General features: G+C 33.4%; 1 protein-coding gene across 1 annotated transcript; it reads left to right on the plus strand.

Moving 5' to 3' along the window:
- Positions 1 to 13,785: 13,785 nt before the first annotated feature.
- On the plus strand, positions 13,786 to 20,580 carry LOC128889472 (2-phosphoxylose phosphatase 1). The gene is made up of 4 exons (XM_054147137.1): positions 13,786 to 13,918; positions 14,705 to 14,872; positions 14,961 to 15,526; positions 15,713 to 20,580. The coding sequence occupies exons 1-4, from the start codon at positions 13,828 to 13,830 to the stop codon at positions 16,454 to 16,456; spliced, it is 1,569 nt and encodes a 522-aa protein (XP_054003112.1). The 5' UTR covers positions 13,786 to 13,827; the 3' UTR covers positions 16,457 to 20,580.
- The last annotated feature ends 217 nt before the right edge of the window (positions 20,581 to 20,797 follow it).

The following is a 20,797-nucleotide window of genomic DNA, read 5'->3' on the forward strand; positions in this document are numbered from 1 at the left end:
CATTAGAAAGGATCCAATCCACGAATCTCCCAGCGGACGGACGAATGTAACGCGTAGCATCCACGCTAGACGGAAGTAATGAGCGTAACTACGCTTATCTAGTTTGATACTTCCTTCCCAGCTTGCACGCATTTAGACAAGAGTGCATCCAGACTTTGTATAAAAACGATCGGTTAGTTGCGTCTTCGTAGGCTGTTGCATTAATACGTTTTGTCTTAACGGGATCAATTTCGATGCAAATTTGTCTGACATAATTCATATTGTTATTACAATATCAACCGTGTGTTCTCATTTTAAGGAATATTCTCTAATTTTTATTTGGTCAGTCTCTTAATGGAAGCTCTCAAAACTTTATTCTAATCTAATTGCCTATCCACAGTTATAATTTATTGAAAAAAAAGTTAACACTATACTTCCAATATCCGTAAAATAAACAACTTTTTAAGTTTTGAAAAATCTTTTCAAGTACACTCAAATGTCGCTGGAGATTACAGTATATTTAAAGGGTATGCTCGAATAAAGAAGTCCAAAGTTCACTAAACCAAATTCGATAGCTTATCGAGAAAAAGAAGAATACGAACCAAGGCTCGAGTTTGTAACTCGTCCTAGAGGGTAATGGGCAAAAATTAAAAATCACACTTCTGTTCGATTTCTCCAGTAATATTATATGACAAATTTTGAAAAATGTCAGTGACATTTTGGATAAGAAGACATATATAACGGAATTTTTTAAAATTTTTTAATTAATTTACACCTATAGATAAATAATACTATTAATTCCTTATTAAACATTTGAAAGATAAGAATATTTAAATAAACTGCACCAGTGACCATGTTAGAATAGAAGAGACAAAAATGAAATTTATGTTAAATTTATGTTAAATTTACTAGCATGATTTCGAAAGATTACTATTCCTTTGTGTGATTCTAGACAAAAATACAAAATTTCAGGTTTTCTCTATGTGTAAAAGTACTTTTTTTTTCTTACTCGGTAGGTAACATCTTAATTAATAATAAACACGACTGTGTGTCCCTAAAGTCTGGATTAATTTCTTCTTTCGACAAAACCATATTTAATATATGTATATTATACGTAAAATCCAAACTTTAGGGACACTCTGTGGATTTGTATGTGTGAACAGAAACGCTACTGAAAACCAAATAGCTCCAATAAATGTCGTTATCTTCGGTATCGTTAAATATAAATGCTCTCTTGATGAACAGGCTCTATTTTCAGTAAAAATAAAGTGGCGAACAGATGTTTAATTTTCAAATTACACTTAGAAAATGAATAAATAAAGATCCAAAGTTTTAGGCATTTTTCTACATAAAATAAGTTTCCACTTGTCTAGAAAAACAAATATATGTATTACGATTAAATAAATATGATGTAGAAAGTATCATTTGAAAACTAGTATTGTTTCTCACATTATACGTATCTTTGTACCCCACGTTCAAAAACCGTGACCCGTAAGCCTGACCCATTAATGCGTAAAATTGATTAGTTCAACATCGTATGATAAGCGAGGTCATGGAAACAAAAGCTTGACTCCATAATCTAGTTTTACATACGATAAGATAACATGTTATGAGAAATTCAAGTTTCTCGATTGACCTCTGCATTGCGCCATGTCAATACGACTTCCGAGTATCGTGATCCTATTATCGAATGTGACATTTCTCCGCGGGTATTTTTGTTTACATCTTTTATTTATACACCATCACACCTATAACTTTTTCGAAGAAGGACGAATGTAATCGACGGTTGCTCTATACAGATGTGTCGAATTACTACTGTAAGATATGTCTGCACTCATTCATATCATATCAAAATATAGTTGTCGTAAAATACTTGATATTCATAAGATCAGATAGTGGTCTTTACAACAGAAGAGTATATGATTTCCGCAACGTCCCTTGTGGGATTATCGTGACAGATGGGATCGGATTATGAATAAAAAATCATCTGTGAGATGTACTGCAATAGAAATGGAAGACAGTCATTCATTCATTTATTTAAAGTGCGAAAATTATTATACAGAGTTATTGCACTACTGCTTACTTATTACTAGCTTATTTCCATTCTTCTCATCATCGTCTTACATGATTCCTGCATTATTTTAATATTGTTTGCAGTATCTCTTACTTCTCCCTTACTGGTCCCCCTCTAGCTCGGGTACCTCGGGGTTGCTAAGCCCGTACTGTAGCTACACACACTGCTACAGCCCCTGAGGACTGAAAGATAGAAGTATTGTGAGTACTTCAATAGAAACCAAATTCAAGTAAATTATCTATCCAACTGTTTGGAAACCTCGTCAATGAATTCAAATATGATCGCTCCGCTTCAATAAATATGAATTTATCACCAAATAGCTGTTTACTTGCGTCCACCTCGAAAAAATCACAAATATGGCGGTGCAGTGAAATTAATGGCCGATAGTGTACACGGAATCAATTCCACAATGTCAAATTTCCTTGTACATGAATAACTTCGATAAACAGAATCTCTCGGCCATGAATGCTATTTTTGCACGATATTTTCGTTTGCATCATGGTCAAGTTTCCTTGTCCATGAATTACTTTAACAATCCGAATCTCTGGACCATGAGTGCTATCATACTTTGAACAGGATAATGGATAACTCCAACAGCCCCTTCACAAGGAGATACGGCAGAACCTCGATTACTGCAGACAGTCGCGGCTGAAAACTCCTAACAATAATATAATAGTTAAGTTTGGATATAAATAAGTATTAGGTTGAACCAGAAAGTTGGTGCCAATTTCTAAGAAACATTCAAAAACACGTTTGAATTTTAATATATATTCATTGAATTACATAGATGCCATTTTGTTCCACAACCTTTCCACCTTTTAAGGGATGTATGCATGTTATTTGTTTTCAACCACTTCGATATATTCAGACCTGTAACACCTACCAAAAATCGACATGAACTTTCCGGACAACCCAAGATTTATTTGACATTGCCATTAATTTTACTTTGCCAAAGTTAGCCCTTCCACTGGATTCAGTTTTTATTAGGCGGACACCACGTGCGAGCTCACCCAGATCTAAACGATTCTTTACGAGCAATCGCAGATACTAACAATAATCGAGGGTTCTAGAATAATCAACGTAACCAATCCAATGTGTAACAACACAGCACTACAGAAGGGTACCGTCGCTATTACCCTATTGCGATCATGTGAAGAGAGAGAAGGTAGGAGAGAGAGGGAGAAAACGAAGGGAGGGCACGTTTCATCCTGGGTTTAGTGGTGGACTCATTGATAAGACCCTACCTAGCAGACCCTGACTTAGACACAGTGATATTCAGAGGTTTCTTTTGTGTTGATATTCCTAATTAATTGTGAAGTACATTGGAATTCTAAAAAAATCCTTAAAAAATCCTTAAAAAATGGTTTTATTATTATTCTCTTTCTTATTGTACATATAACTTGGAATTCTGTTTTTACAATCTACATTTAGAGATGAAGGTTAATATCTTGAATTATGAATGGAGGGAAGTGTTAGTTTAGAAGTAAACCTTTCAAACATCTCGTATGCATGGCATGATGAAAGTGTTGGTGGGTTATGGAAGTAATTTCGTTGTTTTGCGAAGAGTTTTGGCTCGTTGAGCTTAAAATTTCTCAAGTTGACAATGAGTATATTAGGGTAGCTGTATTCATAAGAATTTTGCAAGAGGTTGTTTATGTATTCAGTGATGTACTTTTTATATCGAATTTTTGATGAAAGAAGGAGATGAAGAAATGGCAAGGTTTTTTAAGGGTGATTATTAGAAATTTAGTTTTGACTCTTTAGATTATAGAAATGTTGATTTTGACGATAGTGCGCCAGAGATTTTGTGCACACAGATGTTTCTGACACATTCTGAAACTGAAAGAGTTTGAGTGACAAAGGAAATCTATTTCCTCCGGTAAGAAAAAATAGAGAAAGCGTAAATAAAGCTCAAAGTACCCATGTACCTTCCCTGGTTCTGTCCTGAGAAATGTTGTATGATTTCCAGATAAATTTCTTTATCAAACCAAGTACCAAGGTATTTTTGACTGATATATTCCACTCTGTGGCTTCTATTGTTGTCTAACTTATTTCGAGATGGTTTCTATGTTGAGCTTTCCAATGAAGGGTGGCTTTGAGGCTTTAATTTTACTGGTGGTTTATTTGAGTATCCAGAAATAATACAAAATTTGCAATGTATATAATAAAGGTGGTTTTGAATGTAGATGCGATTAATTTTTGGTCTACCTTCCAAAAAGATACATAAATGGCTGTGCAATCAACGAATAAAGCTGATTTGGTATGGGGTACTTGGATAAAGGGAGATGTCTGTGCATTCATGAGTCTGGATTTGGAAAATGCGCCACTATGTGCAAAACTGGCGTGTTCCATTGAATAAGATATTAATCATAATTGACATCTTTGGATGATTTTCACATCTCTGTCGAAGACTGTATAGACAGGAATCGAAAGCAGATAAAGTACTACATGCGAGACAGGGGTCGGTCTGTTTCCCTCTAGTAGCGACTATGGAAGGTGCTGTCACACTTTGTTATACAGTGCCGTCATCTACAATTATATATACAAACTGAAGTAGTGCTTATGATTGTTAACCTTACGTGGTAATATTCAAATCAAATATAAAATTAATCGAATAACAAAATAGCTAATTGTACATATACACTCTAAAACCTTAGAACTATCGATAAGTTGATACCAGAAATGATCGAAAATATAAATATACAGTCAAAAATAACACTGTTGAAAAAGAAAAAAGAAATTCAAAGCTTAAAACTATTGATAAGTTCATCCTATTATATAAATCGTTTGACGTTGTGTCTATCTGTAAGTTAATCGTTTAATCTTTGTAATGCTACCTGTGTAACACTTTTGATAACCTGCATTTTTGCTATTTTAGCTCCAAATAAAAGATTATGCTATTATTCAGTCGAACTCGTATCCGTGCTTTTTACAGTATCCTCTAGGAATAAACCAAGTCTCATTAGTTTCATTTTAGTCTAGCATATGTAAGATTAATTGCAATCTTTGAAATCGACCTTGTAAACGTTATTATCTTTCTTTAATCTATTCAAAGCATTTTTCTTTGATGAAAATATTAGTTGAAAAGTAAATTTTGTTACCAAAGTTTTTTTTCGTTGTATTAATAAGTAATACATACACAATATTTTATTATATGCACTATACGATCCATTTTGCTCTATTACCTTCTTTCATCTTTCTGGAAGCAGCATAATGCCATCGTCCCAAATCATTTACAGTATCGTTGGCACTGTTCCCTTTTTTAAAATAATGCAACATTACATGTCGCGAATGCTTCCTTTCATTTTCCATACTAAAAGACGTACGAAATGGCGTGAACAACTCTTCAATGTGAATAAAATATCTTCAATGATAATTAGACAATGAGTAAAAAGGATAACATCAGCTTCCAAGACATAAAATTGTTTATTTATATAGACATAGCTAGATAAAATAACTAAGGCTAAGTCACGAAAGAAATTTTTGGGATAACCTATAACCGATAACAATAAATATGTGAATTCATAGCATGCCTTGTAAACCATCGTATAATTTAATTTCAAATATTTCAATATCGTCGAATGTAAGATGAATTTAAGAAATTAAGAAAGGAGCACTTGAGGTGTCTAAAGCTTCAGCTTTGTTAGTTTCAAGGTAGATCTGTTCCTACTCGAAATGAAGTCTTGAGTCTCAGATTCTTCTGTTAGATTTCGAACTAGACAGACCAGTGCTTAACCACGGTTTCTTCGCTCAGCTCTAGCGATGCAAAGGTTGCATATTTTTTTCCACGTAGCTCCTTCTACGTCTATTCTTCGAAATCGTGAAAATCACAACCATGGGTGTCCAACTTTTCATGAAATCTTCGGGGTAAATCTTCCTTCCAAGAATTCCGTCGGATACCTGCTCAGGTAGAGGGTGCCGGAACACCATCGATTCACGTCTTCGATACGATCGTCAGCACCTGCTAGCTTCGTGGAATTCGTTCTATTGTTGCGGATAGAAGCCTCTTCTCGGGTCGGGGATGCTTGTTCACCGAATTTACTTTGTAGTTCGATGCGCAGGAGAGAGATTCATCGTCTCGACTGTCGGTGCCATGAAACGTGGCGAGTTCGATTTTATTTTATTAGGTTGTGTATGTAATGTGTATTCGAAAAAGTTCGTGGTGTTTATTCGCTTGATCAAGGCGAGAATGCTACGCAGGCTCGTGAAAAAATTTGTGGCGTTTACGAACAAAATGCTCTATCAAAATTTTGATGTCAAAGATGCATTACGCTGTGGTCGACCAATTACAGAACGATGCGATGAAATCATGCAAATGGTTGAGAAACGCCATGAAATTTTTTGAGTACCCAATATATCTGTTCGATTTCGCGTTTTATCCTGAGAATATCGAATGCTGCCAATCTTATGTAGAATTTACCTAATCAATGATATGCCAACACAGCCACTCATAAGTATGTAGACACTAACCACTTAAAAAAAAAAATGAATACCTTAAAACGGTGGGTTAGTAAAAATATTATATTTATATTATATAATTTATCTCATCGAAGTGAACAACTTTCGTTTAAAATATTTTTTCAAAGAATCACTTTTTTTCAAACCATTTTACTGCTTTTATTTAGGAATTTTTTTCTCATAGATAATAAAAGTAGCTCCTATATGTTATTTAATGAAATATGCTTCATTTCGACCGAGGAAGTGAAAAATTATTTTTATAAATGATTTTAGATTTTTACCAAAGTCAACGGACAACCCCCTTGCGAATTCTTAGAAAAATCATTCTTTCATTTTTAAGAAATTGAATTTTCACTTTAGAGAAAAACTTTCTGTGTTTTTTACATAATCTCATGAGATCTATAACAAAAAGAAGTTTCAAAACAATATGATCATTATTAAGAGAACTACGAATTTTTGAAGATTAAGTAGCTTTTTATATATTATTTCACAAAAAAAACCAATGAAAAATAGATTCTATCGATGGATTTATATTTTGTAAAAATTCTTCATCTAACGACATGCAGTTTCTCGTTTTAATAATTGAAAATTCTGTCCGAAATACGATACACAGTACTGGACATGTATCCATATTGCACAATAACTTGAATTTGGTAACAGATACAACAAGATTGTTTAAACGAAAGTTGTACAGTATGAAAACGTTTTCAAAATTGCGAACATAATTTTTATGCAGCGAGTGGTGGGAAGACTTATGCGGAAAATAGTAAAAACAAATATTTGTTTGATATCTTACTACGGCGTTATAGAATGTTAAAAATCACTAAATCTTACATTTAAAATTTGATCAGTGCCTCTTATGGTTTCAGAGATATTAGCAAAAATATAAATAATCAGAATTATTTCCAAGGAATGTTTCCACCCTTAACACCATTGTTGGACCAAAATAGAAAAGGGCACTGTAATTAGTAGACTGCGGATTTTTATGCATTTATAGGAAATCTGAATGTGCAAGAACCTACAAAATGGCAAACAATATGCAAGAATATAAAAAAGATTGAAAGTAAAGTTCATGCTATAATACTTGAAGAATAAAATAAATTCCTATTTAGGTTCAATTTTTGTAAGCCCGTTCGCGAAGATTTTATTTTGCATAAAGGTCCGCAGTCTAGTAATTAGGTTCCCATGAACTTTATTTCTATAACGATTCAAATTTTTCGGCGTGTGTCAATTGCTAAAGTTCCCTTGCGAGTCGAACGCAAACGACATAAGTATAGTATTTCACACGGGTGAAACCGTGGGATGCAGCTAGTATTATATAAATAATAGAAATATATCTCGATCAGAACCGAAAAAGAACTGGCCAGTACTCCAAACGATACATTTCCAAACCATCTGTAACACAATATGTTTATCCATAACAGTATAAACAACGGTTTCAGATAACACTTCTCGATTGCGTAGCGCCGTTAACGCGAACAGACTTATTATTACACAACCTAATAGATACAATTAAATGCAGAGCATTCTGCAATAGAGGCGCGTGTAATCTCCGATCGTTTCGCAGCGATACGAACGGCAATAGTAACGGTGGCAATGATCTTGCCAAGGCTGCAAGATCAAGCACGACGATACGCGATCATCACCGGCGAGGAGGATAATAATATAGACGACGAGTCGCGTGGTCGGAAAGGATTTTCCCCTGCAAATGACGGCGTGTTGCGACACCGATTAACCTCTTAACTGTAAATTACGAGTTTACTTATCATGAAGAGAAATGGCAAATTTTTGTGCAGCGATTAATATACTCGTCATACGAGGAAACTAATTGCTAGTCTGCAAATTTTATGCATTTACTGCGTAGAGTGATATGGAAAACATACAAAAATATACATAACGTATGTTGACTGTATTCTACAATACATATAATAATATTGCTATTTCGTTTTACATAAGTGCACATTGGGTTGGTTTTTATTTCAATGATTTTTGAAATCTAAGTTACGCACCCTCGAAATACCTTGCAAATACGTAACAAAAAATCCTGCAAAATTTGAGCTCCTAATTTTAACATTAACACGTGCCTCGAGCCTTCGAAACTTTTCAATGGAAAATACGTGGAGTTTTTTTCAATCGGTTACTCTTTTTATAACTTCGATAAAAATTCATGAAATGATTTGAACTTTGGCTGAGTTATTACTTATAATGATAGAAGCAAGCCCAATAAATATGAAGCTATTTTCACTGACAAATAAAATTGAAAAATAACGATGTATATGCAGAAAAAAAGAGAAAGGATTTCCCTATTATCTTCAATAATAAAAGTGTAATAATAAATTTTGCTATAGAGAAAGCTAATCAAGTTTTTATATAGAGAAGTGACGTTATAAGCCTAGTAATAACGTAGAAATGATTTTACGTCAACTATAAGAAATTCGTAAAATATTCACGAAATCGTCTGAAAACAGGGTTAATTCGGCTTCGCCTTCCTGTGTAGGAATTCTAACGATAGAGATATTATACATAAAGTAAGGGAGCCAGACCTCCGGTCGTACTACAGCTGAAAAGAAAACCGCGGTAACCTAGCTGTCTCTGCCTACCAACGCATTTTTATATCATTTTTATGTTAATAGTAAATGGTTATCGTCTTATACTTCTACTAGGTGTAGACATTAATTCTGTACCTTTCTAAGGTAACTAAATTTAATCTAAAACTAAATTTCAAAGCAATCTATGCAAGTCATTACCATGTTGATATTTGAATGTAACAAAATGGCGGGTAAATACCCTATTGGAAAAACAAGAATAAGTAAAATTTGTAGGTTACTGAACTTCGTATACATAGCTAAATTGTAATGACCATCAGTTTGAGAACTTAAAAGATTGATAATTTAGACCAACAAAATGATGAAATAAATATTTTTTTCTTAAGTTACAATTATAAACGATTGATTATAAAGACACAAAATTAATTTCTACAGCTAATAATAATTATATATGTATATATCTTGCATCCACATTAATAAAAGCACAGAGATGTATCGGGTACCATTTTTCTCTTTTTCACTACGTGACATCTCCGCTTACAGGGAGACCTATGTCTCCCCTGCTCCATTTATAATACCTCTACGATACCAACTTGTTTACGAATTTTCAGATGTATGATTACATTTTTTCTAGTTCTGTCCCAGTGTAGGTCGTGGCAAGGGAACGGATGCTAACGTCACTTGTTCGCTTCACCAGGAGTGTAAGTGTATACGCATCTAACCGTAAATGTATTCCGTTTAAGGTTGATGGCTAGATTGTCCGTAGTTGACTACGGTTAGTCTCGAGCTCTCATATCAGGCCAGTTAGTTCGAGTTACTCGCAGTGTACCACGACTCGTGGAATTGTAATCGGACCCGTCTACGTCGTCTGCCGCCTGATTGCCAATTCAACGCCCCCGCGACGCTAATCGCTCCCTCTATAGGGGGGAAACAAAAACTGCAAAAATGCAGTGACTCCGTTATCCCGACGCATGGGGGAATCGTTTGAAGTATCCAAACAAATTGAAGACCGAATCAGGAGTCTGATGGCACACTATGAATAACTTCAATATTCGGACATTTGCTAAAACCAGGGATTAGGGGTACTTGTAATGTCTAAAAAAGGGACTTCCTCGCGAATTTGTATCATGCTTGGTTGATATATTTCATAATCAATGTTCCTCTATCGGAAAGATATATGCTTGAAAATATACCACAAAAATTTCCATCCAAAAAGATTTAAAATTCTTTGAGATATGAACGATTAGCTGGTGGAGCTCCAAAGAAAACATGGTTCGCGGTGAGCAATGTTACAAAAAAACTGGATCATTCGAAAGCAAACAAACAGATTATTAAAATATAGTTTTGTAGCTATCGTTCGTAATAGAATTATAATTATGCATTAATATTTAACTATATTTTTAGCTGATCAAAATTCAAGAAAAGTGTTGAGAACATTCTAACGTTCGCCATTTTGTTCTTTTTCGGTCAAAGGTATTTGGAACCTTGAAAGTATATAGGGATTCTTCAAATTATGTAGTTCATATGTAGTTTGTAACACAAAAGTTACAGTAAAAAATGTCTGTAGCAAGAAATGTTCTCATATTATTATGGAATATAATACGTAAAAAAATAATTCCTCACAAGATTATCTGAAGGTTAATATTTTATACATGTCTGAATTTGTTTTTTTATCAGCTACGAGATTAAAATAATGAAAATACCACATTCCATTTAAACAACGTCAATAGCCTTGAAATCTCTTTAAAAACTGACTTTGAGTAAATAATAGTTCCACTATTACACGTACCCCTTCAAACAGTGTAACTTCGTCCTATAGATTTTGTTTATAGAACTATAAATAACGTAGATATGCAGGTGTTCCCATTTACGAAATTTACGAAATTTACGGTATTTTGGACTCGTTTTTGTGATGTCAGGGCCATGTCCGTTGTATTTTCGTCTTTGCACCTCGAATCTTCTGTCCTCGTATAAAATGTGGTTAATTATAACTTGTTTGTTACAGGAGTTGCGATGCTATGGATCTGTTTTCTTTAACAGGTACTCATATGCAAGTTTAGAGTGGGCAGTCTTTAGTCGGGTTATTATTACTTTTTCTCTTATATTCTTGTCACTGTGGAACACTAGTTGGTCAAAATCTTGTACTAGACATTGAGTTCCTTTTTGGGTCTGTTCCTTCGATTGAGGTAATTTTTATTGCTTCTTTTGCAATTGTCTAATATTATATAAAACTTCTCTATTTACAGACTGTTCGTCGAAATAGATTTTCTTTTTTTCTTCGAATCGTAATTACAATACGGTCATATATACTGGTGTTACAGTAATTTTACTCTGTTAACAATTATACTCTTTTTATTTTTTAACATAATGCTTACTTGAAGATTAATAATTAGTCCAAATCGTAATAATATTTTTTGATACTGAGTGACTTATCTTCTTTTCAAAATGTGTGATACATTTGCATAATTTGCTGTACAATACTGTGTATCGAGGTCGAGGATTGCGTAGTATCTTGCTGCATTATGGCATATGACTTTATGTAACTTTGTATGATGTGGGAGTATTCTGTATCTTTCACTATTCTGACGTACAATGCTGTAATATAATGTCGGCAGCAGAATTATACTGTATTTCGATGGAATACTCAGTACTATACTAAAATTTGCTGTACAATACTGTGTGTCGATGTTAAGGAATACGTAGTATCTTGCTCCTTTTACGGTATGAGACATTTTGTTACGTTTTGTATAAAAAAAAAACCATAATTTTCCATCTCATAAGACTCAAATTTTCTCACAATTAGTGTCAATGCCTTTAGCTTGATACCAAATGCTGCCGTACCTATGTCAAGATAGGTCGAATATGCAGTTACGAATCCACTTTACGACTAAATGAAATAATTGTGTAAACTTAACGTAAGAAATTTGTCTAACCAGGGTTATGCATTCATCGGTGGAATCAGAACACGTCAAGGAGGGGTAAGACAAGATTCACAAGCATGCCCGAAATCGGAAATAGATACGGTGGCGCCTGCGCTTCTAAGTCACCTACTTTTACCTCTGTAATGATAAGCCTACGTTTAACATTTGCCCAAAGAATGTAATGCGAACGTTCGTGTATTAAAGTAGTTGTCTATCTTATCAAAACCATATCCTCTACAAACGAAAAACATATTTTTGTTGACACAAAAGGAATTCCATACCTATACCGTGTATTCATAAAGGAATAGTAACCTTAAAAGGTATAATTATTGATCACCTATGAAAATTTTAATTGTTGTGTGCCATCTGGAAAATTATCTAATTTCCTAATAATGTATGAAACAATTTTAAATCTTCTAATAAATATACTTTTCACGCAGACTATTTGTTATATATCAACATACATGGTAATTAAAGGAACATGAAAGTAAACAAAATAAAGAAAAATGTATAGGATTATTAAACGTAAAGGAACCGTAAAGAAGATTGGTGGACTTCCATAAACTAATTTTATATTTTTCCATTTCCAGTGTACAACAAATGACTATCGAGATGATTAAGTCTTACTCATTCACCGTATTCGGTCGATTAATGATTATTTTGACAATTTGTTGAATAACGTGTACATACTTCCACAAGATAGAATTAACTTCTCCGCACCTCTCTTAACCGCGGATCGAAATGGATTTAAAACCGAGGATAGACCAATGAGAACACTTATAATCTGCGCATGCGGACTTCGATAACCTACTCCTGTCCCAAGGAGCGCGGCTTACCTGTCAGTCGGAGAAAAATGTTTCATTAAGCTTCCGATTCTACTCAGTATTTTCTGTCGCGAGTTATATTTCAAAGGTGCGATGTCAGCGGTGAAAATGTTAACAGTGTAAACAGTGAGGGTGATACGATAAACATGTTGAAGAACCGCTGTATCGATCGTCGTCGTCTGTCATATGTCAACGCGATCTTAATGTGTAGTAACAAAAATGTAAATTTGTGAGGATGGAAGTCTGACAACATTAACGAAAACAATAAACTGAACATTTCTGAAATGATGGAAGACACGATTTGAATTATTTCCGTAACAAAAGTCTAACACAACCAGGGATCGTTTATTGGCCCTTATAAATTTTCGCTTTGTAAATGCACCGTCCATAAACCAAACACAACGACACTGAAAGTTAAACTGAAAATCTAAAAAAAAAAAGAAAAAAAAAAACATTTGAAGAAGAGGGAAGTAATTCGTCGTGACAAATTTCCATTCTTCGTCTATGACTGATCATACTGTCGAGTTAAAATGTATAATTATCAAAAACCAAAACCTAAATAAAATCGACGACGAATATCAGTAACGTTTTCACAACTGGCGATTGGTTATTGATTTAAAAATCCAATTCCAACGATCACCGATTAGGAACCTGAAAAGTAAACAAAAAGATAATCGAGGAAGGAATATACTTAGGGAAGGTGAAAGAAATGTCAGAGAATAGACAAGCGGCAGCGCCCATTGACGTCCTCTTTTGGTTGAACCCGGTGTCCAGGAGTCGACCAGACGTGGACAATCCCTCTCTCGATATCATCCCCACGATTTTTCTCGTATCTCCGAAGGACACTGCAACAGAATTATGCGATAGAGTTGCCGAGAAAAGAGGATGCAGGCTGGAGCAAAGTCGTTGAACCGGGTTCATGCTGGTTGTTTGACTCGGTGTCATCGTCGTCGATCACGTCCTCGTCATCGTGGTCGTGATATCCGGATCGGGAGAATCTGGCTTCGGCCAGGACAAATTGCAAAATGTTGGCCGAAATGGTTCGATTATCTTACCAGCATCGAGCCTTTTACTGCTACGTGATCCTCAGTGTTTGGATCTTCCTTCTCGTTGCTGGTAAACTGAGAACCAAAGATAGGCAAAATTTTGTATTAAAAGAACAGATAAAAATTAACGTCAATGCATAGCGATTTATTCGCGTCGCTTGTTCATTTGATCGAATTCTAATTTTTATTGGACGAGTAACGGATAAACAGTCTATCTTTTATTCGTTATTTGAAATTTGTATCTAGATAAAAATTTTGCCTCTTTACTGGGAACAGAAACTTGATATTCTCTTTTGTTTTTTTATATCTATCTCCCTTTTTTCACGGCACATCTATCCTTTAGCAAATTAAGAAATTACATTAAACCGACGTCAGAAAGTTTAGGATAGTTTACAAATTAATTAAAACCATGTAGGTTGTAGATAATCTGTATATAATCATTGAAAACAAGTATTTTTGTATCGTCATTCCTCTAATATTTTAAATCAACAATACTGCATTAATTAATATATTCTGTAGAGATTATTGTTTTATCGTGACACAAATGTTCACTAATTAACATACGACAATGTAATTAACGCATGCATACACGATTTCGTATTATCGGCTTCGTTAGCAAAGCTAAAACTCGTGCACGTGAGCACGATTAAAGAACCATTTGAAGTTTCATATTTTTCCATTCTTTTCTAAATAAAGCGAATCGAATGTCGATCTATTATTTACGTACAAACAGGTGCACGTATATGAGTTTTCAGTATGCAATATCATCCCCCCATTTTATTCCTTTATACTATGTACTTGCATGCAAACTACTATAAGGTATGAGAAATAAAATGGCATTTATTAAATTCTGTAGGTATGTACAAATATATTGGTATAGATGAGAGGAGTTCTGTACAAACAAGAGTCCTAAGTAATGATGTTTCTATAAGGGAATTTCCGAGAAATTTGAGAGCTGACATGAAAACAAAAAAAATATTTCGTTTTTGTAATTCACCCAATGAAATTATTGCAGAAACCGAAGGTACCATAATATTTTACACTTGGAATAACATTATCTTATTGCAATGCAAAAAAACGATACAATAACACCGCTAATTTCCTGTGTATAGGAAAGTTGGATGGGAACTTAACATTGAGTGGTATTTTGGTATTTATACGGCATGGAGACAGAGGGCCATTAGCTCACATTCGAAACATAAGCATAGTAAATTGTGGTGGAGAGTTTGGTTCAACACCCGAATTAGAAAACCTATACCAGAATTATGTAAACTTCCTGCAAAATGTCTCCAGTTATTCCAGAACATCATGGGCACAATTCTTGGGGCCGTTTCATGGTTTTCCTATGCTACCTGCCAACTCCAAAGACTGCAGAATTGGCCAGTTGACGACGCTTGGCATTGGACAACTTTTAAAAACTGGAATCATACTTAGAAACGCTTATTACCATAAACTCAATCTGGGCAATGGCACAATATCCAACAAAGATATTATCGTCTGGAGCACTAGGTATCGAAGAACAGTCCAAAGTGCGGTTGCCCTATTGTATGCTCTCTTGGAAACTGATGGTTTTCAAAATCTAGCTAAAGTTACTATGCAAGAAAGTCAAAGCTACGCATTTTGTAGTACAGACTGTGCGTGTCCAGCTGCTGAAAAATTCTTTAAACAACATGTAAAAGTAAGTACATTGGAACAGAGAATGGATCCATTCAAGTGATTTCATACTTGAAAAACATATATAAAATACTGAATATATATATTCAGTCCTAAAAACAAATGACGATCAATGGATAACATTTACTTAAAAAATTCTATAGCTTGTATCTGACAATGTTGTATATTGAACTTCTGGATGGTTTTGCAGGAAATGTCCGATCATCTCAAATCTCATCCAGCAGTGGCAGAGCTTATAAAACAGGCTTCCAACGCAGTGTTTGAAATTCCTGATCAAGCCCAAACAATGGATCCCAATACCTTAAAAGATGCATTACTGACATACATCTGCCATGGTGCTTCCCTGCCTTGTATAGACTTTGACAATCAACGAGTATGCGTGAAAACGGAACATGTGACAGGCTTGTTCGCCTACACTGAATGGGAGTCTAGGCAAGTGGCAAAAAGCAACAGCCGTCGAAAGTACGGATTGCTAAGAGCTTATGGGCTTCTTCGAAGCATAGTTTCTTACATGTTACGCATAATATCCGAAGCCAAACCGAAGATAGTTCTTTATTCTGGACACGACAAGACTTTGGAATACCTGGCGACAGCTCTGGGCATCTTTTCCGACAAATTGACTATGCCTCATTATGCTTCCCGTTTCGTAATCGAAGTTTATCGCATAAATCCGAGGAACGAGAATCACGTGGCCAGTGACTTTTACTTCCGTGTTGTGGTAAATGGAAAAGATTTCACACAGAAAATACCTTTCTGCAAGAATGCAAATTTCTATAGTGTCAATTACATTGAACGCGCGGACGTCGAAAGAACGCGAAAAGATTCAAAATTATGCCCAATAGAGACGATTATCCGACAACTTCACGACGATTACTTTGGACCGTTTAATGCCACAAACTTCAAAGATGCATGCACCAATCACAAACACGGATGATTTGAGCGGGAAAAATATGAACCTAATTCCCTTCCTATACGGTAGATATTGTTCCAAAAACACCGTGTAAAAAAAATAGATAAGCAAAAGGGCCGAATTAAGGGTTTTTAACGCGCAAAGCTAGCAAATAATTAGACGGTTCTTTTAATTTTAAGAGTGAAGGGGAAGGAGGAGCGATTAATTGATAATATAGAATATTCCCTACTTCTTTGAAGAATTTTGTACAGAATTATTTAATTTATTAGAAAAATATCAACAAATCGAAGATAATTTTTTGTTGAATATTTATCAAAATTTATTGTAAATTTTAAAAATATACCTTGCGCTAAACTCCTCCTTCCACCCTATACTTGAAAAAGACATACTGCTTATAACAAAATAGAGAATTCATTCCACAACTTTCAAGACTCGTGTAAAAAGTAAAAAGGAACTATTTAAAAAGTTTGTATGAAAAGCCAAATGTATAAGTTTTTAACAAATGTATGTATTTAACTGTACAAGATGAAATTCATATTTCAAAGCATTCATGAACTGAACCGCATAAGCCCAGTGGTGCACAACGTTTTTCATTACTGGACCAAATAATGTGAGATAATAATTTCTGTGGCCCAAATTTCGGATTACGAAAAAACATATTTCTATTTAACATAATGTTAAATTAATTAAAAGTCAACAAGTTTCTGCAAAAGCAGAAGCACTATTCGTTTTGTGCTACTTATACTTTTATTCCTTATTTATGCAAGCTTCTGTGCTGAATATAAATATTGCTTGCAAGATTGATACTCTTTGTTGTCTATTTTAATTTTGAAAAGTGAAAATACCATTACTTTAATTTATTTTAAAAATTATTTATTTCAAGATTTATTTAGTACTCTGGCTTCCACTTTGTGCAGTTGAAGAATCATGCAAAGACTGACATTGTACTTTACTGGGAAGAATTGCACATATTTTTTATATGAAGCAGGAGAATCAACTATAAGGTTTACAAAAATATAATTCAAATATGCTGTTGAAAACTAGTTTGTTTTAAAAAGTTCAGACAAGAGTCGGCGAAAACTTGAAAAATTTGAATTCTTGTGAACACTTAAAATTAAAGTTGCAAATATTCACATCTTGCTATTTTTCACAGAAATAAAACTAGTTCGTAAAATAAATGATGTGTATACAAAAATTTGTGTGATTCTATTGCCAATAATAGTAGTCTTTCTAGCTAGATACAAGCTTTTTAACAGTTGGCTTCTATGAAGTTATAGCAAATTATATTATTTATTCACAGTTTCATCTACTTTAGTTTTATAATTAAAAGTACTTGATTATATATTTAAATGCTACCAAATATATGTGTGAATAGAAATGTAATATCTAAAATATTTGGATAATTGTTAGAAGTCATATTTTTGTAAAATGTTATGATATTCTCTGATTTAAATTGCGAGCAAGGTAAGTCAGAGTATTAGGCATCAACGATTTCTAGTTACATTTTTTAATCAATTAATTAACTAATATAAAAAAAAAATATTAAACAATATAGCTATATGTTGTCTCTTTAAGTTCGTCATATTTAAAACTCTGGATGTAAATGTCCTGAGAAGTCAATTTATTGTCTTTTTATATTTTGTCATTGAAACTTGTTTGCTTCAACGTTATACCCTGAAAATTTGGGAAATGTACAAATTCGTCTAATGTGTCTGTAAAGATAAGTTAACACGTTACAGATCATGTAAATCAGATTTGTAATACCTATTGGCCCTTGCTTTTTCAATGCATATAAATAGTAATATAAAAAAAAAAGTAAATAGTGGTAAAGTTAAAATATTTGAATTCACTTTTTCAAAAACTTCCTACTTTTTTTTATTAACAAGTGACATAAGCTTTAAGTTGAGGATATATTCTTTACTTTTTCACAGAATCAGTGATAAAAACAAGATGTATGATGCTTAACATACGAATATATGTTACAAATTATTTTGAAGTTTGATTTTATCTTTATTTTACGGGCTGCAGATGAACTTGATAAAAGTACCAAATTTTGTGCACTACTGGTATAGTTGATTTATCACATACAGTTTACCAAAGAAAACATGACTCTTGATACGATATCAAGAGTGGTTGAAAGGCCAGAACATATAAATCAGGATGGACAAAATTCTTATTTCGATAAACATTTCAAATAAACGAATGAAAAAGATCATCTATTATTCAAATAAAGTTTTGTCCATCTCTGGTACAAAGTATCGGTAGAAAAGATTTTAGTATTCGTTGACCTACAACTTCAAGATTTAATTATCGGCGTCACCAATTTTCTATGTAGAAATATTAAATATGTACATAAGTATGTATAATAGACATTCCCAAAACAATTGACTTTTAAAATTATGTTAAAGTAAACAGTCCATGAAAGAAAATAGATTCAATCGATTCATTTTTCTGAACCGTGCGTAAAAATATTCTGACAAGTATCAAACACAACAACAAACCAGAGATGGACAGAATTTTATTCAAATAATAGATGGCGAATAAAAACTCCGTACAGAACATTTGAGGATTTTAAAAATTGTAACAGTTAATACTTATCGAGACTTTCGGTTGCAAGACATGTCATTTGGGAAAAATGTTCTAACGTTTCGCAGTTAGCTTCTTCAGGGGTGAATTAACACTTATGTCATAGATCATTGGTCATCGATCATCGAGCTCATGTCATGAATGAGTGGTCACCAACGGTGTCTTACCTGTTGAACTGAACAAACGACGGATGAAACGTTGTTTTATTTCATTTATTCCGTAAATAACTAAATATTTTTATAATTATAAATGCGCATTATAAATATTTTATAATTATAAAAATATTTTAATTGTAATTCCGTAAATATTTTAGATCTTTTATTCGTTCATACATTTCCTTACCTAAATGTGAATCTTGCTCATCTCTGCTGTGAACGGTTACGTTTGAATTTTCGAGAATGCACAAGTAACTAATTAAAATTACTGAAAGTAACACGTATGATTTAGCTTTTCTTCATTCAATTAATTTGAAATATGCACTAATCGCAAAAAATATGATATATTTGACTTCCTTTTGCGTGCACCAAATGCAAAGAAGAAATGCTGTTAATTTGATTCCAAAGTATAATACAATTAACCGTTTATAATTTTGTGTAACGTTTTGATTTCGTCCACTATCAAATGATGTACGTAAGATTTCTTTTCTCGTGTAAAGCAAAAAATTGGACAAAAGTTCTTTTTTAAACTCTTCCGGATTTCATCGTGAGAATTCGTATCACTTACTTTGAACGGAGTAAATAGTAAGTCTTAACAATATACGATATTTTACAAAGAAAGTATTACAAATTTCTATAAGATTTATTACGATGAAATAAGGATTCGTAAGATGTAGTTTCCAATTAATATGAAATCGGTAATTTGCTAGTGAAACCTCGAAGTATGAAATAAAACAAAAAGAAAGATAACAGAATTATACTTAAGCTACATACAATTTGCACTGTTTAAACTATAACTGTAAACGGTTAACAAAAAGCCTTAAATTCTTAGATTACGTTTAACAAAATCGGAAGTAACTTTAGATATATCAAGAATATACAAGGTGCTTCAAAAAACGCGATATAATCCGAAAGCAAACACCTTTTTTCGAATTCTATTGCATATTTTGAAGTATCTTGTATAAAGCTAGATGATCGCCATATATTTTATCACACATCTTACTGTAAATATGTAAATAACATCTAACTTCTATAAGCGACGATTGCGTTCCGTCTTTTTAGGCATTACTTGATAACAGAATTAGTTATTGTTACAAAAAAATGTACAAGAAACAGAACTCTGTAACTTCCTATCACCGTAATTGTTGATTAGTATTATTTCCCAATTAGTTTGCATAAAGTGTTGCGATTAAGAACTTCCTTTGCGATGTAAAATTAATTCTCGTACAATGGATCAGAATCCCTTTAACACGATGATCACCGATTTAAGATAGTATTGCAACTGGTTCAACCTACGGTTATATTTACTGTGAAATACACAAGGCAACGAGTGTTTAATGTGTTATTAAATTGAAACGATAGGTACCTTTTGTTAAAATATACAAATATACCAATGATATATCGATATGTGAGAGTTATTGATCAATTCCTTACTCATTAGTTTCATAAAAAGGCATTCCATACTTTATTTATTCATTATATAAAAACGTACATATTATTGATAAATAAATACTAAACACTTATTAAAATGTACAAGGCACAGGTTTGCATTCTTAAAAGGTCTAATAGTACGCGTAAAGGTATAGTTTATCGTAACTTTGGTAAAATGTGTCAAACGAGCACG

The sequence above is a fragment of the Hylaeus anthracinus genome, unplaced genomic scaffold (genome assembly GCF_026225885.1).
Source record: "Hylaeus anthracinus isolate JK02 unplaced genomic scaffold, UHH_iyHylAnth1.0_haploid 11997, whole genome shotgun sequence".
NCBI lineage: Eukaryota > Metazoa > Arthropoda > Insecta > Hymenoptera > Colletidae > Hylaeus > Hylaeus anthracinus.

What these genes read in the sequence shown, in the direction of transcription:
- LOC128889472 (XM_054147137.1), top strand. Translation starts at nt 13,828, where the DNA reads ATGTTGGCCGAAATGGTTCGATTATCTTACCAGCATCGAGCCTTTTAC. An exon ending in AATTATTGCAGAAACCGAAG is followed by an intron (nt 14,873 to 14,960) that starts GTACCATAATAT and finishes TCCTGTGTATAG; the next exon opens with GAAAGTTGGATGGGAACTTA. An exon ending in TCTTTAAACAACATGTAAAA is followed by an intron (nt 15,527 to 15,712) that starts GTAAGTACATTG and finishes ATGGTTTTGCAG; the next exon opens with GAAATGTCCGATCATCTCAA.